This window comes from Dipodomys spectabilis, unplaced genomic scaffold, assembly GCF_019054845.1.
Source record: "Dipodomys spectabilis isolate Male_0828 unplaced genomic scaffold, ASM1905484v1 ptg000230l, whole genome shotgun sequence".
In the NCBI taxonomy this organism is placed as follows: domain Eukaryota; kingdom Metazoa; phylum Chordata; class Mammalia; order Rodentia; family Heteromyidae; genus Dipodomys; species Dipodomys spectabilis.
In genome coordinates, this window is record NW_024870907.1 from 3,290,520 (window position 1) to 3,318,053 (window position 27,534).

The window sequence follows — 27,534 nt, forward strand, 5'->3', positions numbered from 1 at the left end:
GTTACTTAGGATTAAACCCAGAGCCTCATGCAAGCTAGGCAAAGAGCAGGTAAGTCATACCCCCAGGCCTTATTTTATTGTTGTTTGTTTTTTTCAGTTGTGGGGCTTGAACTCAGGGCCTGGGCATTCTCCTTGAGCTCTTTCTGCTCATGACTAGTGTTCTATCACTTTGAGCCATGGTGCCACCTCTGGTTTTGTCAAGGTAATTAGAAATAAGAGACTCATGGATCTTTATGCCCAGACTGGCATTGAACTGCAATCTTCAGATTTCAGTATCCTGAGAAGCTAGGATTACAGGCTTGAGCCACCAGCACCTGGTATGTTTTGTTTTGTTTTGTTGAGATAGGGTCTAGCCTAGAATTCCTGATCCTCAGCCTTTTTTTCCGTGTAGCTGGGATTCTGTTGTTCTTGCTGATGTGCTTTGAACTCCTAAGCTGACGCTCACATTTACATAGCATTGGGTCACCCTGTGGGCTCCTTTTAGGGAGCTCCTTCATTCATTGGACATACAAAGTCCTAAGATGTCACTGCCTGTGTAGTGCTCATGACTGCTTTACATGAGGATGGTAGACTGAGAAGCGGTGATGGAATCTGTTCAGCCACAGCTCCTGTCAGGTCCTTGGAGAAAAACATATGTCAGTTCTTCATCTAGTTTCATGGAAGAAATTGACCAGTATTCTCTATGATGTCCGATTTCAAATTAAGGTTATTCTCTGTGTGCGTTCTCCCCTCCCTCACCCCCACACACCCCTTTAAATGGAAACTTGCATTGGTAAGGCTATTTGGTCCTAGGGTTTTCTTCATGGGAGAAAGTTCTCTGTTCACTGTAAGTCTACTCAGATTTTCTATTTCCTCTCCTATTTGGTAAACTGCGTTCTCCACCTCATCTTTGTTGTCAAACATATTGGCATAACATTTTTTGTTATCCTCGTAGTACAAGGTCTGTTGAATCTAGCATGACCAATGGTCCCATTTTTCAAGACATAAAAGGTTCCTGGGGAATGGAGGGTCTCAGTGCTAAAACAAAACAGGATAGTTGCGGGCTGAGCCGGCCAGCCGGCCTCTGCCACCACAACTGCTGTGGTCTTTCTTCTTTCCGTCCTTTATCAGCTTTATTAGCTTCTTTGAAAATACCACATTTTCAAAAGGGGTGACATTGATCAAGATGCATTGTGCTCACAAACTGACATGTTGAATTGAAACCCCTTTGTACACCTCTTAAAGATCATAATTTAAAGAAAGAAAATACCATGTTTTCAAATAGATCTCTCACTCATTTTCATGTCACTGATTTCTGCTCCTCTTTATTTCTGCCCTTTCTTTTGGATATAACTTGTAATTTTCTTCCTTGCTTCATGCTATAAATATTGAGATAATTGATTTTCAGCCTTCCTTCTTCTGTAAGGCATGTGCTGAAGGTGATAAATTCCCCTCTAGACAAGGCGACGGCTGCATTCTGACACGAATCACTGGTTTTTAGCAATAGGTACAAAATCACATCAATTTCCATTGTGACCATGGATTAAAAATAAAATCATATTAACTTACAACTTTTGGGGAACTTCCTAGCTACATTTTTGTTGTTTATTCCTAACTTAAGTCCACTGTGGTCAAAGAATATAGAAATAAGTTCTGAAGATCAGGCATAGTAGCTCACACCTGTAGTGCCAACTTCGTAGGAGGCAGAGATGGGGAGGATCATGATTTGAGGCCAGGCAATGGCAGCTCTGATCAACAAATAAGCCAGGTAGTTCAAGCCTGTAGTCCTGGCTATGCAGGAGACCAATGCAGAAGGATCACAGTCTGGTGCTAGCTCCAGAGACAAAAACTCAAGACCCTATCCAAAAACCTAAAGTAACTAAAGCAAAAAGGGCTGGAGGTGTGGCGTAGTGATAGAGCTCCTGCCCAGCAAGCACTAGGAGTTCAAACCACACTACTACAAAAAAAATTTTTAAGTTTCTTTTGAAATTTATGGCTCACTTGGTCAGTTTGGGTGACTGCTTTATTTATACTTGAACATGCTACGTATCTGTGAAGTTGTTGGGTTTAAAATGAAGTCAGAAGCCCATGCCTGTAATTCTAACTATTCAGGACTTTGAGATCTGAGGATCTGCCCATCCTGGGCAGAAAAGTCTGTGAGACCGTTATCTCTAATTAACCAGGAAAAAGCTGGAAGTGGAGCTATGGCTCCAATGGTAGAGTGCTAGCCTTGAGTGAAAAAGCTCAGGGACAGTACACAGCACACACGTGCACACACACATGCACACATGCTGTTGAACCTCTCCATCCATTTTACTCCTTGTTGCTATTTGTCCTTTTACTTTCCAAGAAATTTGGCACAATGCATTTTATTTAGCACGGCTCTACTGGAAAGGAATTAATTCTATGTGCATTCATCTGGAAATGTGTTTATCCCCTTTCCCTGTAAGGGGAAAGATTTGCTAAGTATACATTCTGGGTCGCAGTTATTTTTGTTCAGCATTTTAATGATGCCATTTCCTTAGATCCTGGCTTTCAGCCCTTTCACAGCAAAATCTCCTGTGCAATTGTTACAAAGCATGTCCTTCTGTTTGCGTGGGGACGGGGAGGTGTCAAAATGTCCCTGGGGACTGCCCATCTTAAACTGGGTTTGAATATGTGGCCTCAGCCAGTGTCTCCTCTGTCCCTCCTCCTCCTCCTTCCTCCTCCTTTATTTTTCTTTTTCCGTAACTATGACATTAAACACTTATACATATATATGTATACATGTGTATACATACAGATGTGTAATATATATGTGTGTATGTAGTTACTGATTAACTCACCACCTGTTAAGAGATCTAAGTCAAGTGCCAGTGGCTCACATCTGTAATCCTAGCTACTCAGGAGGCTCAGGTTTGAGGACCAAGGTTTAAAGCCAGCCTGGCCAGGAAAGCCCATGAGACTCTTATCTCCAATGAGCCACCAGAAAATGGGGAAGTAATGCTGTGGCTCAAGTGGTAGAGCACTAGCCTTGAGAAAAAGAACTCAGTGGGGCTGGGAAAGTGGCTCAGTGGTAGAGCGCTTGCCTTGCATGCATGAGGCCCTGGGTTCAATTCCTCAGCACCACATAAGCAAAAAGAAAAAAGCTGGAAGTGGCGCTGTGGCTCAAGTGGTAGAGCGCTAACCTTGAGCTGAAGAACTGAGGGACAGTGCCCAGGCCCAGAGTTCAGGCCCCACAACTGGACCCCCTCCCTCAAAAAAAAGAACTCAGTGACAGCACTCAGGCCCACAGTTCAAGCCCCACGACCCACAACAAAAAGAAAAAAAACAATGAGAGGGAGAGAGAGAGGTCTGATATGGGACTTTTCTAAACAGCATTTTTACTCCAAAGTGTGTTTTTTTACCTGCTCTGGAAATTTCTCATTTCCTTGTGATACATACATACATACACACACACACACACACACACACACACACAGAAATACACACACGCGCGCGCACACACACACACACCTCTAAAATGCAGTTTCCTGTTTCTTATCCCATTGGAACCATATCATCTCTTGGAGTGCTGTGGCCTTTTTCTGGAATGAAGCATCGAGTGGCCCCACAGAGTGTGCAGGGCACTGCTCTCTTCTCCACCACCTTCCTCCCGGCCCCTGCTTTCCTTGGAGTTGAGTCTGGATTTGGAGACACTGGGTGCCACATACTCGGGAAAGCATCTCCACCCACCAGGAACTCTGTCTTTGCAGCTCAGCAGCTGCTGTCTGTCTGCTGCTCACTCAGCACCTTTGGAGGCGAACTTGCGATGTGAAGCACGCGGAGAACGTATTTCACACCTAGGCTGTTCACCAGATTGCTCGCTCCCTCTGGGATGTGGCAGACCCTGGGATCGCGGTAAACCATGCAGCCGTAATCCCCAGCCCACCCTGTGGGTTTCCATCCTCCCTGCAGTTCCCAATGCCTGAGGGCTGAGGCTCCAGGACGGAGCATGTGTGACTCGGGCCAGCCCTAGATAACAACTGAGCCTTTGCCTGGTGATGAGCACCGGGTACTATTTGGCCCTGAAGTTGGGCACTCCCTCCAGCCTGGCTTCTTACCCCCAAGGAACGAGGGCTTGTCTAACACAAGTATAGAAGAGCAAAGCACGTGACTCAGAGCCACAAAGCAGAGACACAGCCAGGAATCTGACTGCTGAGCATCTTAAAATGGAGACAAGACTCCCCTCCCTCTCCTGTCCTTAGGAGAGAAAGAGAGAGAGAGAAAACAAATGAGGTGTAAGTAGCTCTTGGGGAAAAGCTACTGTAGTGGGTTTTTTCTTCACTGAAATAGATCCTTTCTCTCGCCGATATTTACCTTGACAGATGACATGGCTGCCTAGTTTCATTCAATCAGCCAGAAACTAAATTGCACATCTGAAGCTCTGCCACTCCAAATAACTGATCACCTCTTGTAAATGGGGCCCTGGTGGCATCTATTTTAGGGTGCTAAAGCAGCATAGCACCTGAGATGAACCCATGGACCCCCCACCCCAATGTGTTGCTGTGCTAAACTCTTAATTTCTTTTCATAGTTGCTGGCTGTTCTCTTTCATGGAAACAGAATGCACAGCCCACTTATCTTGCTCCCAAACAAGATTCCAGTGCAGAATTCTGGCACAGAGAATGTTAATGAAGCTCCCCGTACCCCGACGTTACAAAGCAGCGTCCTCCCCCTGGAATGAAGATGCTGTTAGAAGAAGAGTTCCGCGTTCCTTACACCCCATAATAAGCAAACCCCCGGCAATCACGAGTAATTCTCTTTGCTAAGTGCTAGATCCTGCAACAGCTTGTCATTAGTGCTGTTTAGCATTTAATTTGCCTTTGGTGAGGTAACGAGCACTTATTGATTACCTGATAGGAACGGAAGGTTGTGCAAGTCCAGCATGGGGACGGGGCGGGGGGGGGGGGGGAAGGGGGGGAAGGGCTGTGGGGGGAGGGAACAAATGAGCCCCATCCCTGCTCATGCTCCTACTGGGGCTGAAAATATCCAATAGGAAAAGAAAAGGTGAACACAGTTGTGACACCAAAGCCAAAGACTGTCCCTGTTGCTGTGTGGTCTTGTGACACAGGACCTGGTCACCGTGCTGGGGGCTAGAGCCCCCCAAAGGTGCTAGGGGCCTCAGACAGCAGTGGCCGCCAGCCACTGCAGCTCCGCCCGTCTGCCAGGGGTGGCCCATCTCACAATGGCTTGGAAGGCAACAGATGAACGTGGGGCCGGTCACCCACACTGCCCCTCGTTAGGAAGGCTCTGTCAGACATGGAGGTCAGGGTCCTGGGGTGAAAGGGGTGTCTGGGCCACGGAGGGTCCTTGTGACAACGAAGCTGAGTTCTGAGGCTGGGGACACAGTGGCAGGAGGCGGGGCCAGGGTGGGGGGAGGGGGCTGCTCCCTGGCCTCGCTGCCTTCACTCAGGGCTCTGCACTTGAGAAAGCAGGAGGCGGGGCCCTGGCCTCCAGAAGCTTTGGACCAAGGTCCCCAGGTCCCACCTATGTGACAGCCTTGACCAAAAGGTGCTCGTGGGCCGCCAGCCCTGAGCACAGCTCGGATCCTGAAGAGCCAGTGCAACAGTCCAACCAGCCACGGCATCACAGGCAGCGGGGACCAGCCAGGGTCTGCCGGGAGAGCCAGACGCAGGCCTCCAACAGAGGCAATTTTAGCCACCCACAGGGGTTTTCTGAGGATGCAGGCAAGAGACCAGCATCCCTCTGGCAGCTCCAATGGTGTCTTGGCTTGTGCACACGGCACACTTGTGTGAGCCTGGCTCCTTCCTGTTCCCCGCTGGTGCCCAGTGCCACAGAGGGACGGAGGTAATGCCAACTTCAGGAAGGAGAAAATGAGCTTCCTGCTTGATTCTCATCTTACAGACACACTAGGCATTCCCCAGTTTTCAGAAAATGCTTTCTAATAGAGCACAGGCTCCCTCTGTGGTAGCAGGCAAGAAGCTCAGACGCTCCATGCCAGCTTGCCACAGGACCCCGGCATGGCATCAGACTGGCATTTGATGTGCAGATCTGGCAAAGGCTCAGCACATCTCGTCCACTGTGCCTGGAGGTGGCTGGAGTTGCTGGCTGTGGCCCTGCTGAGTGGCAGGCACCCGTGGCCTTGCTGAGTGGCAGGCACCTGTGGCCATACTGGGGGGCGGGGCCACGGAGACTGTTCTGTTGACCCACCCCTCTTCGGCTTGTCTACTTCTCCCTGCTCATAGTTCCCTCGGGGAGCAGACAATGCTGTCCCGGCCTCGTGTGTGTGTGTGTGTGTGTGTGTGTGTGTGTGTGTGTGTGTGTGTGTGAAAACCCTCCCATACTCAGGTCCCCCAGCACCAGCCTGCAGCTCTGATACCCCACCTCCCATCAGTTAGGACGTCTGTGGCCACTAGGGGGCGGTGCAGGCAACCAGGCAGGGGTGGGGAAATCAAAGTTCCCAAAGCAGGCGCTGGGCAGCCTGGCAAGCGGCCAGAATGAGGCCTCCATGGTGTGAACCGTGGCCCAGGGTCTGGGAACTAAGTCTCCCTGCCTGGGGGGGGAGGGGGGGAGGAGGGGGAAATCTGGTGGCTCCCTTTCCAGGTGAACCCCAACACCAAGGAGGGGTTCCAGGGGGGTGGAGGTGCCAGCGGCCAGCGCAGGAGGGGCCGCTGCGAACTGCTGCCCACTGGGATCCTGCTCTAACTCCACACCCAGACACGCACGCGTGCGCACGCACACACACACATACACACATACATGCTCAAGAGGGGCCACTATGAACTGCTGCCCACTGGGATCCTGCTTTAACTTCACACATGCTCGCACACACGCACACACACACACATGCACACGCACACACACACACATGCTCAGGAGGGGCCGCTGCGAACTGCTGCCCACTGGGATCCTGCTCTAACTTCACACCCAGACACACACGCTCGCGCACACACACACACACACACGCTCAGGAGGGGCTGCTGTGAACTGCTGCCCACTGGGATCCTGCTCTAACTTCACACATGCACGCGCACACACACGCACACACACACATACACACACATGCTCAGGAGGGGCCGCTGTGAACTGCTGCCCACTGGGATCCTGCTCTAACTTCACACACACACACACACGTGCAGGCACACACACTCACGCACACACTCAGGAGGGGCTGCTGTGAACTATCCACGGGGATCCTGCTCTAACCACCCCCCCCACACACACACACACGTGCACACGCACACATGCTGAGGGGCTGCTGAGAACTGCTACCCACAGGGATCCTAATCTAACCCCCCCACACACACATGCGCGCACACACACACCCCTGTGCTCTCCCTCCACACATTTTCTAGAATCTTCATTCATCTGCCTTCTGTGTAATGACCAGCAGCCTCCCTCCCCACTAACCTTTGTCAGGTGAACTGATGGAGGCCTGGTCTCTCCTCCCTGCAGGCCCGGCTTGGCATCCAGTCCCAGTGCCCCGGTGCCCTGCTGCCTGCTCCCCCTTGCTGGGCAGAGACGGAACTACCAACACTCAGGACCCATCACGTAAACAGCCTCTGCAGACCACTGGGGGGGTACTAGAGAACCCTAACACAGCCCCCAGCCCCAAGCTGTGCCTGAGACCCAGACACCCAGGTAAGGGGCCCTCAGCCCTGGCCAGGACTCAGGCTCAAGCCAGGTTTATGTTCTGATTAACCCCTCCTCCCCGCCATGGCTCCCAGCTTAGTCCAGAACCCAAACACGCATGACCTCAAGGCCAAGGGGTCCTGCCCTACCCTGCCCCCCTCAGCTCAGGGCCCCAGCATCCCTCCTCTGCACAGAAACCAGCACACAGTAGGTGTTCAAGTCACTACCGAAGAATGAGCCTGGGGGAGGAAGTCCACCAGTGCCCACCTGGAGCCCCCCCCCACCAACCAGGGGCCAGGCTGTGCCTTGCAGGGTCTCACAGGGCCAGAGGAAGCGATTTGCATGAAGGCTCTGCATTTGGGGTGCGGGTGGGGGATGGACTTCACCCCTGGTGCCAGGGACAGGGCTCATGAGTGTGGGACCAGGAGGAAACACCAGGATCTCCCCCGCCCCTGTTCTTTCTCCCCATGTGTCCCATTTCCTTTTGTAAAGAGGTCAAAGGTAACTGGGAAAGGGGGAGGGTTCAACCCTAGAAAGTTTAAGAGTTGAAACAGCCATTCTGCCTCAGCAGAAGCCCCCTTGGGGGGAGGGAGAGAGGACAAAGGAGGTTGGAACAGATCCTTTGCAACTATGCAGATGGAAGGAGGTATCTGTTGGAGATGCTTTTATGGGGGGAGGAGCAGGGTGTGATGAAGGAAGTCTGAGTGGAATGAGGAGATCTCCCCCATCACTCATGCACGCCAATAACAGAAAGAGGAAACCCCCCCCCCCCAGTTCAAGTGTAATTCATGCCTGTAACTCCAGCTGCCTGGAGGTGAAGACAGGCACCAGTACAAAGTTGGTTAAGACCCCACCTCCAAATAAAATCAAGCAAAGGGGCTGGGGGGGGAGGGCGTAGCAGAGCACTTGCCAAGCCCCAGAATTGCCAGAAAAGCTACCAGTTTCCCTGCAGCCCTCCACCCAACACACACACACACACACACAGCAGAGAGGGGTCTTTATTAAAATGCAAGCAAGCGTGGAGAACCGTGGGAGAGCTCAGGAATTCCATACAGTCCACAAATAGAAAAATAGAAACAGAATTTCACAGGAAGCCGCCCCTCCTAGACACTCTCGGGCTGTGCCCACCGCGCTCCTCCCCGCAGGGGAGGCACCCACGCCATCACAGGCCCCACCAGCCCTTTCCACGAGGCCCCTTCCTCCTCGGCCCACACCGCAGCCGCCGTAGCCCAGCCGGTCCCCTCAGAGTACTGAGGGGTCCCGTCCCGTGTGTGTGGACAAGGGTGCGGGACCAGCCATCCTGGCTTTCTGGGCCAGAGCCCCAGGCCCAGAGGGGCGCTGATCTGGTCCCGTGGGAGGGATGAGCCGGCCATGGCCTCATCAGGAACGTGCTCTCTCTCCAGACCTCCATCTGCGTGAAGTCCCCACACAGCCTGCGATGCTAGGATACTGGCCTCCATCCGCTGGCCTCCTCAGCAGCCTTCCTCCTGGAAGTCTCTTCCTGATCCTGGCTGGAACAGGCTCTCTCCAGGGCGATTACAAAGGACTGAACCCCAGCTCCCCAGGGCCCCACCCGTCCTTCAGGGGCAGCAGGAGCCCCAAGCAAAGAGCCTGTGACGCCAGCTCCCCAAGAACTGCCACCATCCAGGCAGGGCTGGCTCTGGCCTCCCCTCCGACATGACTTTGTATGTGGCTGACACACTTATGAGATTTCCAGTGAGAAGCTTGATAAAATACAGTAACGGGGTGTGCAGGGACAGACTTCGCACTGGGGTATGGGCCTGCAGAGCAACAATCTCGGGGGGAAAGTGGAGGCGAGCCAGCGGCTCTGCATGGCGCCCTCCCGGCTCTCCCCCTCCGCCAGGTCTGCCCCACGGCCTCCCGTGCGTCCAGCAAAGAGTCGATGAATGCATACAGGACGTGGAGCTAGCTGAGCGCCTGGGTATAGTGAGCATGCAAGTTCGCGGGTTCAAGATTATAAATAAAAGTCAAAGGTGAGGTCGCACTTCCCCATCTTCTGTTTGTACACCAGGTCGAACTTCTCGTTCATGGACACGGTGAAGATGTCCTTCCACAGCCCCACACGCCCTGCGACACAGATCACGGCACAGTCGGTGCCTGCTGCGGGTAGGCAAGGGGAGCCCAGGGCCAGCCCTGCGGGCCTCCAGATCTACTCGCGGGCCTCCAGATCTACTCGCGGGCCTCCAGATCTACTCGCGGGCCTCCAGATCTACTCGTGGGCCTCCAGATCTATCCGTGGGCCTCCAGATCTATCCGTGGGCCTCCAGATCTACTCATGGGCCTCCAGATCTACTCGTCGGCCTCCAGATCTACTTGTGGGCCTCCAGATCTACTCGTGGGCCTCCAGATCTAATACATGGAACCCCTCAACTATCCCAAGGGAGAGGGTGGGCCAGCTGGGCCAGAAATCTGAAACTACAGAATATAGAAAGACTTCGTAAATGTCCCTGAGAGCACAAGGGCAGTCCCTGTCAGTGTGTGTGTGTGTGTGTGTGTGTGTGTGTGTGTGCACGTGTGTGTGCTGACATGTGGGCTTGTCCATGGTATGTGTATGTGTGTGTGTGCTCTAGCACCATGCTCTGGCACAGGTATGTGCACACTGGCACTGTGTGGAACTGTGGTCAGGGGGCTCATTCACCGCTCACGCTGTGCCTTGGGAGAATGTGAAGAAAACAATTCACCCCCAAGACACAACACCTTGGCGTGCAGGAAATGCTCCAGACGATGCCACGTGTGGAGAGTTCTGGAAGCCTGCACTGGAATACCTGGGGAGCCTTCAAAGCAAATGAAATGCTTGTGCTGATGCAAGCAGGGCAGACATCTAACTCGCCCGGAGCACGCGTGCACCGCACGCCCCACTGTGGGGAGGGGCCCCGCGTCACCGTGGCTGGTTCCTGAGCAGCCCCTGAGGTCAGGCTCTGCTGTCCCTGGCAATGCCCCCTCTCCCTCAGGGCTTCTGTCCCACACCTGTCCCCACAGAGGACATCCTGGGACCTCACAATGGAAGGACACACCCTGGCAGGGCGGGGATTTCTCTGTAGTAACAAGAAGAGAGGCTGGCAGAAGGAAAGGACATCGATCAGTTCTTGCTACCCTCTCGTGCTGAAGGGACAACATTAGGAGCTTCTAGACCAGCCACACTATACATCTACTTTTCTGTGGTTTGTCCCGGTGGAGCGCCGGTGGAAGGAGTCACCCACCTGGTTTAGGATCTGACTCAAGACAATTTATGGTGTGGTAAGAATCAAATCTAAGCAATGCGGCTGGCTCTCCAGCCCTGCATTCTCAGCGCCCTGGGGGCGTCGTCCGAGCAAAGAGGCAGTGTGCTAAAAGGAAACAGAACCACAGAACTGAAATGAAGCAACCAAGCGGGCGATGGTGACACAAACACCCCATGAGCATGCAGGACCCTTTGTGTCCCCACAAGGGTCCCACAGCTCGTCGGCACACATGTGCGTACACACATGCACGCACACACACACACACACTGAGGGATGTGCTGGGGGGGGGTCATGGCAAAACAACAAAACACAGCAAACGCAAATTAAAAAAATGGCAAATAAATTTTAAATGATAAATACTGTGGAAACACAAGCAGGAAATGCACGGCAGGGAATTCTGGTATTCTCGTAACTTATTCCTGTAGGAGGGACAGGGCCTGCACGCCTGACCCTCAGAGCTCTACCGCTGTGACCGGCCCGCCACAGCAAGGACACGAAGCCGTGGGCAGCTCCTGTCTTCCCCTGGCTAGAGAGGAGGGATCCATCCTTCTGGAACCTTCCCTCGAACTTCCTCCTCCTGCAAGCTTCCAGTCCATCGCGCTGTGGGCTTCAGCCCCCACCACCTTTGTCCACAGTCACCAAGAGGGGCTCCTGGCCTGGGGCTCCCCGCCGCCGGGGACTGCAGTACTGAAGCTCCCACCACACCCCCGTGTAGCCGCCATGTGGGGGGAGGGGGACACCTCCTGAGGGTCCCCCCTCAGGGGCTCCCCGCCCACACCCTGCCACCTGTCGCTGAGCCAGGCGCCTGCCTCCTGTGGGCCATCTCCACAGCTCCTGCCCTGTTTATACCTGCGCCCGCCCTGAGGGTGGACAACTCTGCTGCCTGTTCCAAGACACGGGTGTCCTGGGTGAAGGAAGGGGAGGGTCTCCTCACCCAGGATCTGCTCCCCGCCACTGCTGCCCACCGCGCGCTCCCCCACCCCCACTCCAGCTCACTCTCCTGCTTGCCAATCGGAGGCAGGAAAACCTTTTGGGCAGCCTTGCGCTTGGCGTGATCTGCTCTGTGGGGCACTGACCTCCACCATCAGAAAGGACCCTGCTGGGCTGTCTTGCCAAAGCCAGCACCATCCCCTGGAGTGCCGGGCTCTAGCTGTGAGCAGGCAGGGCACACTGCTGTGCCTCGAGCACCATCAACAGGCACCGTCAGAGCGCACAGGCTAGCACGTGCTCCAGAAGGGAGGCAACAGGCAGACAAAAGGGAGGGAGGACCCTGGCAAGGCAGGGGCCAGGGAGCACTCACCCCGGCCCACGGGCAGGGCCTCCGCATTGCAGCACTGGTCCACCAGCTGGTGGCAGTGCTCGATGAGGGCCTCTAGCTGGGCCTTGTCGCAGGCCACGCCCAGGAATCTGGCCAGCTGCTCCACCATGCTCACCAGGTCCTGAGGACAGAGCAGAGGACCCGTCAGCTGCAGCACCTCCCAGCACATGCTGCCGAGCTGGGCACCTGCTCAGGTCCGGCGCTGTCCAGCACGTGCCTCCTTTTTGAACTGCTCAAGCCCCCGTCTAGGCCTACAGGTAAAGATGGTCCAAGGGCTTTCAGGTCTCCAGCTACTGGTCTAGGATTCAAACTCACAGCAGTGGGAGATCAGGAGGAGACCGAGAGCATACAACAGCTGCAGCTAACCTTCCAACCGCAGCAAGAAGCAGAGGGGTCAGGGCAGAGGATGGGCTGGCCCTGCGGCCATCTCTAGTACCACAGTTTCCTGTGCCATCCTGGCCCGGGAAGCTAGCCAGCGCCTTCCCTCCCCACTGAGGGGCAGCCTGAAGAAGCCCCCTCGCCCCTTAGCATGGGACAGGCCAGGCTGTCCCAGCCCTGACGCCGAAGGGCTCCCTGCTCTTCTCACTTCTTCTCGGCATCTGCCACTGCCTCGTGGCATCCCCAGCGACCTCCAATTCCCACCGGGATCCCTGAGCTGTCACCTGTGACCTTGAGCCCAGCAGTGCCACCCACACAACTGCTTCTGCTCCCTGGTGGTTTGACACTGGACTGGTGTTTACCATCCCTCACCACCACGCAAGCTGAAGCTCCGGGAAGAACCTGCTCCTCACAGGTGCCCCACCCAGCACTGGGCAGTGGCTGTCTCCACTTCCGTGCCACAGCGCGTCGTGATTCACAGAGGACAGGCACACGCCCTGTGCCAACACCACCTTAGAAGGCCAAGCAAACAAAGGCATCCGATACCAAGCAAACTGACATCTACCAAGTCATGGGGGACACAGCAGCCTGACACACTGTTACCCCAAAAAGGAAACGTGGGAAACACTCAGCAGAGCACCTCTTAGCAGAATACACTAAGCACATCAACCATGGCAAATTCACAAAAAAAAGGTCAGGCCCCAAGACAATGCCCTGCCACACTGAGGATGGACAGGGAAAGGCCATGCCTCCATACACTGAAGATGGACAGGGAAGGCCACGCCCCCATACTCTGAGGATGGACAGGGAAAGGCCACGCCCCCACACGCTGAGGATGGACAGGGAAAGGCCACGCCCCCACACGCTGAGGATGGACAGGGAAAGGCCACGCCCTGACACACTGAGGATGGACAGGGAAAGGCCACGCCCTGACACACTGAGGATGGACAGGGAAAGGCCATGCCCCCATACACTGAGGATGGACAGGGAAAGGCCACGCCCCATACACTGAGGATGGACAGGGAAAGGCCACCCCCCCACATGCTGAGGATGGACAGGGAAAGGCCACGCCCTGACACACTGAGGATGGACATGGAAAGGCCATGCCCTGACACACTGAGGATGGACAGGGAAAGGCCATGCCCTGATACACTGAGGATGGACAGGGAAAGGCCATGCCCTGACATACTGAGGATGGACAGGGAAAGGCCATGCCCTGACACACTGAGGATGGACAGGGAAAGGCCACACCCCATACACTGAGGATGGACAGGGAAAGGCCACACCCCATACACTGAGGATGGACAGGGAAAGTCCACACCCCCATACACTGAGGATGGACAGGGAAAGTCCACACCCCCATACACTGAGGATGGACAGGGAAAGGCCACACCCCCATACACTGAGGATGGACAGGGAAAGGCCACATTCTCCACAGAGGATAGAAAAAAGACCACGCCTTGGCAGACTACGGACTCACACTGGACACTGGAGCCAAGGACCCAGCACCAGAGTTCACACGGTGAGCTTCACACTACCAGGGATAAAACACAAACAATGCCATGCTGGGCAGGGGTCACACTGTCACCTGAGCTCCTTGGGAACCTAGGAATGGGAGGATTGCAGTTCTAGGCAATCCTGAGTGGAGAATCTGGGAGACCGAGGAGGTGCACCACACTGTTACCTCAGCTGTGCCATGAAGCCTCCCATGGGTGGACTGGACAGGCACACTTGGGCAGGAAGCAAGACCGGTCTCAAAAAAAGACCAGGTATCAGTCCAGGGACTGCGCTGGCCCACTGGCATGAGGCGGGACTGCGGGGGGGGGGGGGGGGGGGGCCTTCCTGTACCAGCAACCCGCGGCTTCTCGTGGAAAAGGGGATAAGGGTTTCTGCCGTGCCATCACTCAGTGGCTCATTAAACACTGAGGACCCGTCAGGCAGTGGACGATTTAAGCACATACCTGCTGCGTCTGCCCTAACAGAAATCGGTGTGTAAGGCTCACACGTACAGGGAAGGCGGGCCAGCCCTCACGCGGTGCAGGGGTGTGAGGAGACGGGCCAGCCTTCACACGGTGCAGGGGTGTAGGGAGACGGGCCAGCACTCATGTGGTGCAGGGGTGTGTGTGGGAAGGCGGGCCAGCCCTCACGCGGTGCAGGGGTGTAGGGAGGCGGGCCAGCACTCATGCAGTGCAGGGGTGCGTGTGGGAACACTCACGTGGGGTGGGGGTGTGGGGAGGTGGGCCAGCACTCACACAGTGCATGGCTGCGTGCAGGAAGGCAGGCGTGTACTCACATGGTGCAGGGGTGCAGGGAGGTGGGCCAGCACTCACACGGTGCAGAGGTGCAGGGAAGTGGGCCAGCACTCACACGGTGCAGGGGTGCGGGGAGGCAGGTGAACACTCACCCGGTGCATGTCTTCATACTTGAGGAACAGAACATTGGCATCCATGCGGTGCTCCCAGAACTCCTGCACATGCTCGAACCAGGAGCCGTAGCCCACTGTGGAGACAGGGCAAGTGAGCACAGGCCGGGCCGGGCCCTGTGGCCCCAGGTGCCGTCTGCCTGCCCAGCAGGCAAGGGAAACAGTGGGACGCGGGCCTGGAAGAGCCAAGTCACCCCCTCTGGGTATCCCAGAGGCCTGACCAAGCAGTGGGGGCTCTGAGCCTGGGCAGCAGCACTGGGAGGGACCTCAGCCCGGCACTTCACCAGCCACGAAGTATTCAATGGGAAGAGACCAGTGATGCCCACAAAAACCCAGAGTAGCCTGTGGGGTGGGATGGGCAGCAGAAGGCTCTAGGAAAGTTCCAGAACACAGGGAATTTGTAGGACAAGCTAGAACCCTGGACTGCAGGGAGCCGCCCCGTCAGATGCACGGCAGGGCTGGGTGTTCTCCGGGTGCCCGCTGTCTCCCCGGCTGAGCTGCCCAGCCCTGACAGCGTGGCCTCCCCATGCTCCAACCTTCCCCCCCCCCCTCCGGCTTGGTGGGTCTCAGCAGGATGCTGTGGGGGTGAAACCCTGGCCCACTGAGCTGCAAAGGGGCACAGATGGACGAAGGCACTAGGGGGGCGTGAGGCCCGGCCTGCTGCAGGCCACCTGCAAGCTTCTGGGTGCCCAGCAGGCCCCAGACACCAGGCACGGCAGAAAACCCCGAGCAGAGCCGCTCCTGCAGAGGACATGGGGTGCTGGGAGGGAGGCAGCCCTGCCCAGCGCTCCACACTGCTCGCCTGCAACGCGCAGTGATTAGAAAAGCATGGGACACTCGGCCCTCTTGCCCTGCCCTGCCCTGCCCTGCCCTGCGCGGCAGCCTGCCTTTGTCTCACATCCAGCCAAAGGCCAGTGACAATCACGCCCCGCCACAGCTCCGCCCCGGCTGCTAACAGCAGTGACATACAGACGCTGTAAGTTCTCTTCCCATCTCCCCTGTACCGAAGCTGGGCTGGAGGGAGGGTGGGCGCAGGGCGGTGCAAGTCCACAGCCCGTGCTGCCGCCGCCCCCTGCTCTGAGATCTGACACGCCTCTCTGATCCCTCGCCCAGCACAGGAGGGCAGGAGCACTCACGCTTGTCGTTCATGAACCTCCGGCAGAACTCCTGGAAGGTGCCGCGGTAGCTCATGGTGCGCAGGGAGCGGTGGAACTGATAGTAGGACACCACCAGGTCCTTGGGGTTCCGAGCCATGTAGATGACCTGTGGGCAGAGTGCTGCTGGCTGCTGGCTCAGCCTCGGGCGCGGGAGGCCGCCGCCCCTGCCTGCCTTCCTCCACTGCCGGTCAGCCGCCCCTGCCCCGCCCAGGACCAGCCATGGGCATCTCACCTGGCCCATCCCCCAGAACTACAACCCCGCGGCCGGGGAACCGAGAGGCAAAGGTGACACCGGGGAGAACCTGCGCATCAACCTTACAACTGGAGGAAGACGAATGCAGGTGTGCGCTGCCCCGGGTGCAGCGTTCCCGGTGTGACCCGGGCCGGCCCTCCCTACGAGTCACACCCCAAAGTGCTCAGGGAGGCACCCAAGCTGGTGGGCAGCACAGCCCAGGCCTCAGACTCCTCTTGCTGAGGGCCTGGGGCATGGGGTCCGGGCAGGTTACCTTGGAGTCCCCGTTGTGCAGGTCGGAAGGCAGGAAGCGGTAGGGGAGGTGGCTCTTGATGAGGCGGGGGGACGTCAGCTCCTGTGGGCAGAGGGGAGCACTTAGAACTGGCATGGAGGGCTGGGAAGGTGGCTCAGTGGTAGAGCGCTTGCCTTGCATGCATGAGGCCCTGGGTTCGATTCCTCGGCACCACATAAGCAAGGAAAAAAAAGCCGGGAGTGGCACTGTGGCTCAAGTGGTAGAGCACTAGCCTTGAGCTGAAGAGCTGAGGGACAACACCCAGGCCCAGAGTTCAGGCCCCACGACTGGACCCCAAAAAAAAGAACTAGCATGGATGTCAGCCCGTTTCATCTGACCAACGTCCCTCCTAGCCACCAGGGTGGGCTCAGGCTGGGAGTGGCTGGGATAGGGGGATGGGGACCCCCCCAGAACAGTGCAGCAGGGCAGAGCCACAGGAAGGCCTGTGGGGCAGTGGGGCTCACGGGACTGGCCCAGCAGCCCGGCCCTACCCAGACATCTTCCCAGCCCCACTGCTCCTGCCTACCCCACGGCCCCAGGCCCGTGCACAGAAGCCAGGCTGACCCCATCGAGAGCTCAGGCTCTGCTCAGAGCCCCTCTTCCCCGCATCGGGTCCCAGTTCCTCATGTCCGCTGCTCCTGCTGCTCCTGTCTTGGGAGCCAGGCTCATCCAGCCCCACCGAGGCCGGCACTGAGGACCACGTGATCGCTGTCTAAACGTCCTGTGACGTTCAGTTCCCTGCTGCACACTGACTGCTGTAGGGAGCAATGTGGCTGGGCACAGGGTGCAGCAGGACCCCACTGGAGCCTGGGATGGGAGGACACTTTTGGGAATGCCCCGGGGGAGAGCCTGAGCCCCCGCTGGGCCTCCAGCCTCTTTCTACACTGGTTTTTCTCCAGGTCGGAGCTGGCTCTGCACCAAGGCTAGCATGGACCGTGGTCCTCCTTGTGTGTCCCTGTGTCTATGGGGTGATGGGTAATCACAGCACTCAGCCATGGGTGGAGACGAAACCTCTGGAACTTTTTGCCTGGGCTGGCCTTGAACTGGGATTTACACACACACACACACACACACACACACACACACACACACACACACACACACACACCTCTACCTCACCCCTGACTCCTGAGTAGCTAGGATTAGTCTTGAGCCACCACAGATCTATTCCATTCTTGATACCAAATACTTAAAGTATGTCCTCCTCTGCTCCCAAGGGATGGAGATGAGGGGAGCCAGGTGCTCAGCCTGTGCACCCCAAACACCTGCCTCCTTCTCATCCCGCTAACTCTCCAGCCCTGACAGCCCCCCACCCCAACCAGATCCAGGGCAGCTGCATGGGTCTGGCCTGCCAGCTTTCCCCTCCTGGCTATGGGGGAGGGGTGGGAGGTGGGCACCTAGGAGCCTGTGGACGAGGTCTGTGAGCCTCTTCAGAGTTCGGCGGCTGCTGGTTCTGGGGGGGGAGGGAGCGGGGGGGGGGGGCGGGGCACCAGTACCTTGATGATATCCAGCCCAGGCTGCGGATACTCCAGCACAGGCAGCTGCTCGTCAATGTTCATCAGGCCAATCTCGTCAGGGTCGGCCCCCTGGCTGACCAGGTAGACCACCTCCTGCAGTAGGCTGGTGCCTGGGAGAGAGGCAGGGAGGTGCTCAGAGAATGCTGGGCCTACCGCCACATTGGGGTGACCGTGTGCCAACCAAGTCGCTCATGTCTAGTGAGGCAGCAGGTGCCTGCCTCACCTGCCGAGGGGCATAATGGCGTTGCACCTGCGGGGGGGCGGGGGGGAGGGGGGAACTTCACAGCCTATGCTATCTACGTGGTTTCCCAGCAGGCCTTCATCTGCAACTCAGCCCCCACGGAACACAGCGGGGTCTCCTGGCTCCGAAGGCAGGGCTGCGTGGTCCGTGTCCTTTGCACACGGGTGGGAGAGTAATCTATGAGCTCAGTGGCAGAGGGGAGACAGTGGCTCTTGGAAGTCTGTGGCTCAAGAGCACACAGGAGCAGCCCTGGGTCCAGGTCACACACTGGGTGGTGTGGGAGCGGCTGAACACAGGTGTGACTGCACTCAGCTACAAACAAACCCCAACTCTGCCTGCAGTGCCCCCAAGACTGCAGCCTGAGCCACAGGGGCTGCCACGCCATGGTCAGGCCCCAGACCAAATGCCCTCCAGGGACACCAAGCAGCAACACAGCCTGGACACATACCACGGAGGTGGGAACAGGCACTCTGCGGGGAGGGTGCACTATGGATTCAGCCCCAGGCCCCTCCCCAAGGCCTGTGCTTGCACACAGCCCTGAAAACATCACCACCTGCTGCCCAGCCTGCCCTCAAGCCAGGCCCCAAGAGAGGCCGGCAGGAGACTGCCTGAGTTCACCACCCCAGGCGGCCTGAGCACTCTGCACTTGATGGAAGCAAGAAGGACAAGGCCCAGGCTACACAGAGGCTCAGTCTTGGGACCCAAGAGCCAGGCAGGAGTCTGCTGGAAAGCCAGGAACAAGGCTGCTCTGCCAGCTCTGTCCCGGGAACCAGAGCAGTCTTGAGCTCAGCACCATGGACAGCTCCCAGGGTCAGAAGCAGAACAGGACCCTGGCTGCACCAGGGCCTGGCAAGCAGAGACCCCTTTCTATCATTCACCAAAGTCACACTGCTGCCTAGCTGCTGTTTTGCTGTGTGTGGGGGGGGCGGGGGGGGGGGGGGGGAGAAGGGAGAGATATTCTGGGACATGGGGTCCTCCAGTCTCTGAGCTATCTGGTTCAAGGCTAGCGCTCTACCACTGAAGCCACAGCTCCACTCCCTGCCTTTTGTTTGGGTGGTTAACTGGAGATGAGACACCCATAGACTTTCCTGCCACAGCTGGCTCCCAGCCTCGATCCTCAGATCTCAGCCTCCAGAGTAGCTAGGATTTCAGGCGTGAGCCACCAGCACCCGGCTCACTACCACCCAGTTTAAAAGCACTTATGGGTTTCACAACAGAAGATGCACAGCCTTGGGCTAGGGGTGAAGCTTGGTGCTGCACCTTTTCCCCGCATGGGTGAAGTTCTGGGCTCCAGTTGACCTCCCCCCATCCCACTCCTCAGAACCAACCCTTCCTGCCTCAGATTTCTGTGTCTGACTTCATCATATGGCCCGTGTCACGTGGGCTAACCTCGGGCTCGAGGGATAAGGACAGAGCCCTGTGGCCTCCCTGACAGGGCTCCGGTCTATACCGGCGTTGCGGCGTTGCTCAGTTCAGCGCTTCGTGTGCTAGCCCAGCCCTGCAGGGGCGGCATGTGCTGTCCTGTCCAGCGTCTGCCCCTGGTTCAGGCAACACCCCTGCTTGCTAACAAAGCCCCGTGTGCTGCTCCCAGCACATCTGCAGGGTCCCTTACCCTCCATACCCAATGCTCCGCCCATGTGCAGGCCTATGATGAAAGCTTGGCTTTATAAGTGAGGCAGGAAAAGGTGAACAATCACCAATGCAAGAAAGTCATCAGAACACCCGTGACAGGCGCCACGTGACAAGCTGTCTAACCGCTCACTCACGCTGCAGGAATGCCTCCGGCCACAGCTGGCAGTGGGTAACTGAGGACCCCTCACTTCTTGGGGACTTGCCCGACCACTGGCTCTCCTGTTTCAGTCTAGTGAACTGCCCAGAGCCACGCCACAGAGCAGCCGTGAGCCTGGACCACTCACTGTGGGCCAACCCTTCTACCTGTGGGTCCACAGAGTGGGACCATGAAAAGAGACCACAAAAGGTGACCACGGCTGGGCTGGGAAGGTGGCTTAGTGGTAGAGTGCCTGCTTTGCATGCATGAAGCCCTGGGTTCGATTCCTCAGTACCACATAAGCAGAAAAAGCCAGAGGTGGCACTGTGGCTCCACTGGTAGAGAGCTAGCCTTGAGCACAGAGAAGCTCAGGGACAGCGCCCAGGCCCCAAGTTCAAGCCCCAGGACTGGCAAAAAAAAAAAAAAAAAAAAGTCCACACGGAGTGCAGCCATGAAATATAATCACAAAAGGAGCATGGCCACAAAGTGTGGTCCCAAAAGGTGGCCATGGAGAGTGTAACCATGAAAACTGACCACAAAAGGTGACCACAGGGAGTGTGGCCACAAAACATCATCGCAATGGGAAGTGTGGCCATGAAACATGATGGCGGGTGACCTGGGGTGTGGCCACGAAACGTGGCCCCGTGGAGTGTGGGTGTGGCCACGGCGTGTGGCTATGGCTGTGGGCACCTCCTCCCCCCACCCCTTACCCCCCCAACCCCTCACCCCCGCCCCGGGTGTCACTGGCAACCTGGAAGGCACAGAAGTTCAGGCGAAGATGGTATCAGGCTGTGAACTCAGGACCTTGTGCTTGCCAGGCAGGTACTCCACCAGTTGAGCCGCTCATTCTCCCAAGTCCTTGCTGGCTATAGTTTTGCTTTTTTTAATACAGTCTCACGTTTTTTGCCCACACCAAGCTGGACTGATATCCTCTTACCTATTCCTCCCACGTGGCTGGGATGACAGCAATGCACCACCATGTCCAACTTGCTGGTCAACAGGGGGTCTCACCTATTGCCATTGCCGGCCTGCAACCACAAACCTCCGGAGTGCCAGGGATGACAGGTGAGTCACGGCGCCTGGTCCTCCCTCAGATGTGGCTCTCCGCCTCGTCCTAGCCGATGAGGATCCCGCAGAGCTTTGGGACACACCCCAAGGACACACGCACGCCCAAGGCTCACAAAGCAAACAAGCATCAAACCCGAGGCCACCCCGTGTGCTTTGCCCCCACTGGGTCAGAGCAAGGCCTTGCGTGTCCCCGGCACTGGGCTGGGGACGGATTCCCCAGCCTCGCTACTTCTGGCCCCTCGGCACCTGGCTCCCGGGAAGTACAAGCTAGCAGCGCTGCTGCTGCCCTGGCAAGTTCCCAGCCAATGCTCACCCACCTCTCCAGGGACCCCACAGCCGGAGCCCCAGCAGCCCAGAAGCCACCCCTTTCCTGGCCCCACCCTCCTCCTGATGGTCCCACCCTCCGGGACCCCACCCCACCTCCAGAACTGGGCTGTGGACTGGGGGTCTGGGCTCAGGAGGCCTGATCTGGACGGTGGCTGGTGCCAAAACACAAAGCCCCTCCCAGTAAGGCCCTGTGAGTGAGGGCACCCAGGGGTTCACATGGCTCGCTGGTACTGCCCTGCGTGCCAAGTGGGCGCCCGCTGGGTGGAGGCGCTGGCCCGGAGACGCCCTGCAGAGACGGTGCCTCAGTTCCTCCACTTAAAATGGCCAAATGCCCAAGGAAATGGAAGGCCTGGCAGGATGGCGCAATGGACGAGTGCCCGCCCCGTCTCTGCCCCACCAGTGCGGGCATGGGGCTCAGCCAAGCCCACCAAGAGAACCCCAGGGGCACAGAGGAGGCCCACCTAGGGACCCCCAAGTGAATTACTCAGTTCCCAGAAAACCCATTCTCAAAGCAGAGTTGGAGAGGAAACCCCCTCCTTCCCCCCCCCAACCCCCCCCCCCGCCCCTGCAGTACAGTGCCTTGTCTGGTCAGGGTGCCAGGAGGGGCCGCCACAGCCCTTCCCAGGGGGCAGCCTGGAAAGCCAGGCTCCCACACGAGCGAGGCGGCTGCCAGGACTGTGAGGTGAGGCACCAGCAGAACCCCACGAAGGACAGGCCCACGGGGGCAGGCTGGCCCGGGGGGGGGGGGGGGGCACGGGGCCTGCGCACCGCTCAGACCTGGGACAGGCCCACGGGGACAGGCTGGCCTGGGGGAGCACGGGGCCTGCGCACCGCTCAGACCTGGGACGAGGTGCGCAGGAAAGGACAGTCCCACCTCCTCCCCAGGGACGAACCTGGGCACCGGGGACAGGCCACCACCACCTCTCACCCACACAGCCTAAGCGGCTGTGATGGGAGGATTCTCAGAAGAGGAGCCGCCACCCCGGGAAATCTGAGGAGGGACGGGGAACTTTCCTGTACAAGAAAGCAACACGGCCATCCTGCAGCAGCGACTGTGAATGCTGACAGAGGACAGAACCCTAGACCTCCCCTAGAACCCACACCCTCCCTCCCCTAGAACCCAGACCCTCCCTCCCCCAGAACCCAGACTCTCTCCCCCAGAACCCAGACCCTCCCTCCCGGAGAATCCAGACTCTCTCTCCCCCAGAACCCAGACCCTCCCTCCCCCAGAATCCAGACTCTCTCTCCCCCAGAACCCAGACCCTCCCTCCCCCAGAACCCAGATGTCCCCTAGAACCCAGACCCTCCCTCCCCTAGAACCCAGACCCTCCCTCCCCCAGAACCCAGACGTCCCCTAGAACCCAGACCCTCCCTCCCCCAGAATCCAGACTCTCTCCCCCAGAACCCAGACCCTCCCTCCCCCAGAACCCAGACCTCCCCTAGAATCCAGACCCTCCCTCCCCCAGAACCCAGACCCCCTAGAACCCAGACCCTCCCTCCCCCAGAACCCAGACCCCCCATAGAACCCAGACTCTCCCTCCCTAGAACCCAGCCTCCCTCTCTAGAACCCAGGTCCTCCCTCCCCTAGAACCCAGGACCTCTCTCCCCTAGAATCCAGGCTCTCCCTCCCCCAGAACCCAGACCCTCCCTCCCCTAGAACCCAGATCTCTCCTAGAACCTAGATCCCTCTCCCCTAGTACCCAGGCCCTCCCTCCCCTAGAACCTAGACCTTCCCTCTCCTAGAACCCAGCCCTCTCTCCCCTTGTACCCAGGAACTCTCCTAGAACCCAGGCTCTCGCCTAGAACCCAGGCCCCCCCTAGATCCCAGACCCTCCCCAAGAACCCCAGCCCTCCCATAGAAAGCAGGAAACAGGAAGAGCCAGAGGCAGTGCTCACTCTGAGGAGGACAGGAGAGGACAGAAAAATGCTTCTAGGGGACAGGACTCCAAGGCCCCACGCTGGGGTGAAGTGAGCACAGAGACAAACCCTGAGAAAAGCTAGCACAGGGTGTGGTGCCCAGACCAGCCGCCCAATGAGAGAACAAAGCAGCCCAACTCAAAAACCCGGGTCCCAGGCTGCGGGGGGGGGGGGGGGGGGGGGCAGAGGGCACTCGGGACCCTGCTGCTCCCCTGCCACTCCCCTGCCACTCTAAGGCCTGCCAGTGCCAGAAGAAAAAGCAGGAAAATATGCTCTCCCTGTCAGACCACACAGCCTACACAGATGGACTCCCAGTGCTGACCTGAGGACGTGGGAAAGGTGCTCACGTGAACACCTGGGGCGAGCAGGGCCTCCAGACAGAAACGCCAGGAGGAGCAGCCATGGGCGCTCTCTATGGGCCAAGCAGGCTCACGCAGAGCCCGAAGATGGCCCACGGCATTCCCCACGGGGAAAAAAGAGGGAAAACAGAACAGAACATTCAAGAGCCAAACACCTGATGTTCTAGTATGGAAACCTCAAAAGCAGAAGGAACGAGGCAAAAAAACATTTGAAGAGATAAGGAATAAGAATTTCTCCAAATAAGAGCACCAAACCACAGACCTAAGACTGTCAGAGAATTAAAAATAAATTCCTAGACTCATCATATCCACTCAAAACACCGAAAAAAAAAAAAGAGGTAGAGAGAAAATATTTGCATGCAGAGGTAAGAGTCAAGAGTTGTAGCCAAGAAGCAACCACAGCTAGGCTCGTGGGGGGAGATGCGAGGAGGGACCGGGAGAGGTGAGGGGCAGGAGAAGGCGAAGGTTTGAGAACATCAGACATCGGGGCGCCACGGGAAGGGAAGCGCAGAGCAGCACGCTAGACAACAGAGCCAAGGCCTACCCAGAGCAAGAGCTCATGTGCTGCATTCACACCTGCACGAGCCTGGCCAGCGGTGAGGTGGAACTGGTCAGGCGCCCCTCTGACAGGGGCAGGCTAAGAAGGCTGAAGGTACCAGGCCGGCAACGGGAGCCATGGAGAGCCAGGGAGGAGGAGCCATGTCAGAGCTGAGCTTGCTCCCAAGGTTACTTGCGGCACAGAGTGCAAGTTGAGCCAGGAGGCCCTGTGGTGCTTGGTGCTCCAGGGACTGCAGCCGGGCCTGGGGGAGGGGGAAGTACGCACTAGGAAGTCTGGAAGGGCTCAGGCTGCCTGAAGACCAGCCTCTGCCAGCCAATCCCACTCACCCAGGAGAGGGCAAGGGACCCGGAAGATCCAGCCACAGGAAGGGGCAACTGTGAGTCCTATCTACCGGCCCAGGTACCAGCCCCGGCCACACGCTCTCTGCGTGCAGAACCAGCCCGGCCTCGATGTCCCCACCATTAGAGCATCCTCAGCCAGAGACGGTCAGCACCAGCATGGGCCTGTGTCAGCCGCTGGACAGGGACCTCGCAGCCCTCATTCATCTTCAGGCCTGGGGGCGGGGGGGGGGGGGGGGGCGGGCGGAGGGGGTAAGGGAGGGCCTCCTCCCTCTAGGGAACCACAGCTCCATGACAGTGTCACCTGCACAGGGACCAGCCCAGGACTGAGATGAACCCGGGGCAAGCCAGGCCCTCAATCCAGGCATCTGCACCTCCCTGGGTCCAGTGGGCTCCAGGGGGACACAGGCACAGGGAGGGAAGCACAGGACAAGGAAATGGGAGGAGCTTCCCAAAGGCCACCTGGAGAGGGCTCACAGCTGTTCAGAGCCTGGGAGGGCTTCAGTGGTTGACTTTGGGGTCATGAACCATCCTGCAAAGGCTGTTCCTCCTTCCTGGGCCTCCATCCAGGGCCCTCATGGGCTTCCAAAGGCAGCAGATGCCTCTGGACAGGAGAAAAGCTGGCCATGGACCAAGAGGCCTGACCAGCCCTGCCTCTGTCACGCAGCTGCTAGCCTGCCTGCATAGGACTTTACTTTAAAGAACAGCCAGACGTAGTGGAACAAGCTTAAAACCTCAGCCACTCAGGAGGTGATGACAGGAAGATTTTGGTCAGAAGCCACCCTGGCAAAAGCTCAAGACCCTATGTGAGAAGCAAACCAAAAGCAGAAAGACAAGCACATGGCTCGAGTGGTGGAGCCCTTGTCTGGCAAGCACAGGCCTTGAGTTCAAGCCTTTATTTAGCAGTCAATCCATAAAGGAACAAGAGCCCCTTGCAAATGAACACTTCTCGAGCCCTTGGCACTAGACACTCAGCTGAAGACACTTTAGCCATCTCTAAGGGCGTGAGTGCATGTGTGCATGTGCGTGTGTGTGTGTGTCTCCCCTAAGCCACAAGTGCCTTCATTCACAAGCTGTGACTTCACAGGAAGGAAACAGGTGCAGGGTCCCCAGGTGCCACCCTGCCAGAGCTGGGAGCCCAGGCAGAGCCCTCACGGAGTCCCCCCATCACTGACTCCCGCAGCCCTCCCACTGGTGAGGAGAGCAGCCCCGTCCTGCTCACCCCCCAGGGGATGTGTCTGTGGTCCTGGATCCGGTGGGGAGGCGGCTGTGATGGCCCAGAGCCCTGGGGCTGGGGGCCCGCTGCCCAGGATGACTCCCCAGGGCGTGGGGTGTGGTGGGGACTTGGTGGGTCATGACACTGTTGTGGGTCATTAGGAAAATCCCTCACAACCAACGCCCACCGAGTGCCCAGGACGCTCCTGGAGAATGTGCCAGGCCTAAGAGAGTGCAGCGAACCTCCTCCACACGCCCAAGGCCAGCACCGCCGGGCAGGCCGCACAGCACGAAGCGCCAGGCCTGCCCTGCCCTGGTACCCCACAGCCACCCAGAGACATGGCCGCCAGGCTCACTGCCCCTAAACATCTAGGCAGCAAGGCGGGACACACTGTGTGTACCCACAGCAACTCTGGAGACGGACGAACTCCACCACCCGGCGTCCACCGCCGAGCCCCGCCTGGCGTCCGGGCTTCACTGGAGCCAGGACGAGTCTGACCCCGTGGACACTCACCGGCGGGTGTCACCCCAAGCTCCCGGCCCCGCAGCCGGCTTCGCGCCAGGCCCGGCTCCCAGCCGTCGGGCAGGGCCGCCCGCTCCTCCCGACCCCCGCCCCAGCGTGGCGCCACCTCGCCCGCGGGTCCCCACCCGCACCGGCTCCCCACCGGGCGCTGCGACCGGGCCGCGCGGCCTCGGTCTGCCCCACACCGGGCAGCGGGGGACCGCCGGCCCGCACCCCGCCGCGGGGGCGCTGCGCCATCCCTCGAGCCAGGCCCGCACACCGCGCGGCCGGGCCAGCCCCCGCGGCCGCGCACCGCTGTGTGACCTTGCGCAGCCGCCTCCCGCCTCTGGGCCTCGGTGCCCAGACCCCAGAGCGGCGGGGTGCGGGGTGGGAGGGAGGCGGTGCGGGGAAGCCCCGGGCGCAGCGCGGGCGCCTCCCCGCCGGGGCCGGCTGGACACGAGCCCGCACGGTCACCGGATCTCGGCGCCCGCCCGCCTGCGGCCGGAGGGGACCGGGCACAGAGAGGCGGAGCGACCGGCCCAAGGTCACACAGCGCGGAGGGGCCGGGCGGGCCGGGCCTGCGGCCTCGGGAGGCGCGGGGCGGCGCGGGCTCACCGGACTTGGGGTAGGTGACGATCCACACGTCGCTGGGCCGCACCGGGAAGTTGGCGATCTCCTCCATCTTCCCGCGGCAGAAGGGCGGCAGCCGCACGCCGTGGAACTCGAAGTACTTGCTCTCGAACTCGCCCGGGGTGCTGGGGGTCTCGGCCTCGCTCTCCGCCATGCCGCCGCCGCCGCCGCCGCCCGCCCGGCCCGCGCCCCGCGCCCCGCGCCAGCCCCGCACGCGCCCCGCTCCGCCGGCCGCAGCTCCGCGGGCCTGACGTCACGGCGCCGGCGTGGGGAGCTCCGCGCCGCGGGCATGACGTCATGACCGCGCCCGACGCACGCCGCGGCCGCCCGCGCGAGCATGACGTCACGGCGCCGGCCGCGCCCGCGCGCCCGCACCTGGCTCGCGCCCACGCCCGGGGGAGGGGGAGGCGTCTGCGGAGGGGAGGGGCGGAGGCGAGGAGGGGCGGGGCCATCGCAGGCC

General features: G+C 58.6%; 1 protein-coding gene across 1 annotated transcript; it reads right to left on the reverse strand.

Moving 5' to 3' along the window:
• Positions 1–9,440: 9,440 nt before the first annotated feature.
• On the reverse strand, positions 9,441–27,255 carry Sult4a1 (sulfotransferase family 4A member 1). Its single transcript, XM_042698003.1, has 7 exons — positions 27,060–27,255; positions 18,130–18,260; positions 16,616–16,696; positions 16,089–16,215; positions 14,935–15,029; positions 12,135–12,273; positions 9,441–9,680 (listed from the first exon to the last, which is right to left on the reverse strand). Exons 1-7 carry the CDS (start codon positions 27,226–27,228, stop codon positions 9,568–9,570), a joined length of 855 nt encoding a protein of 284 aa, XP_042553937.1. The 5' UTR covers positions 27,229–27,255; the 3' UTR covers positions 9,441–9,567.
• Between the last annotated feature and the right edge of the window lie 279 nt (positions 27,256–27,534).

Bases quoted from the DNA above. Each gene is read 5' to 3' on its own strand.
- Sult4a1 (XM_042698003.1), bottom strand. From the start codon at position 27,228: ATGGCGGAGAGCGAGGCCGAGACCCCCAGCACCCCGGGCGAGTTCGAG. The intron at 16,697-18,129 runs GTACTGGTGCCC...CTCTGCCCACAG, and splicing joins CTGGGCTGGATATCATCAAG to GAGCTGACGTCCCCCCGCCT. The intron at 12,274-14,934 runs GTGAGTGTTCAC...CTCTGTCCTCAG, and splicing joins AGTATGAAGACATGCACCGG to GACCTGGTGAGCATGGTGGA.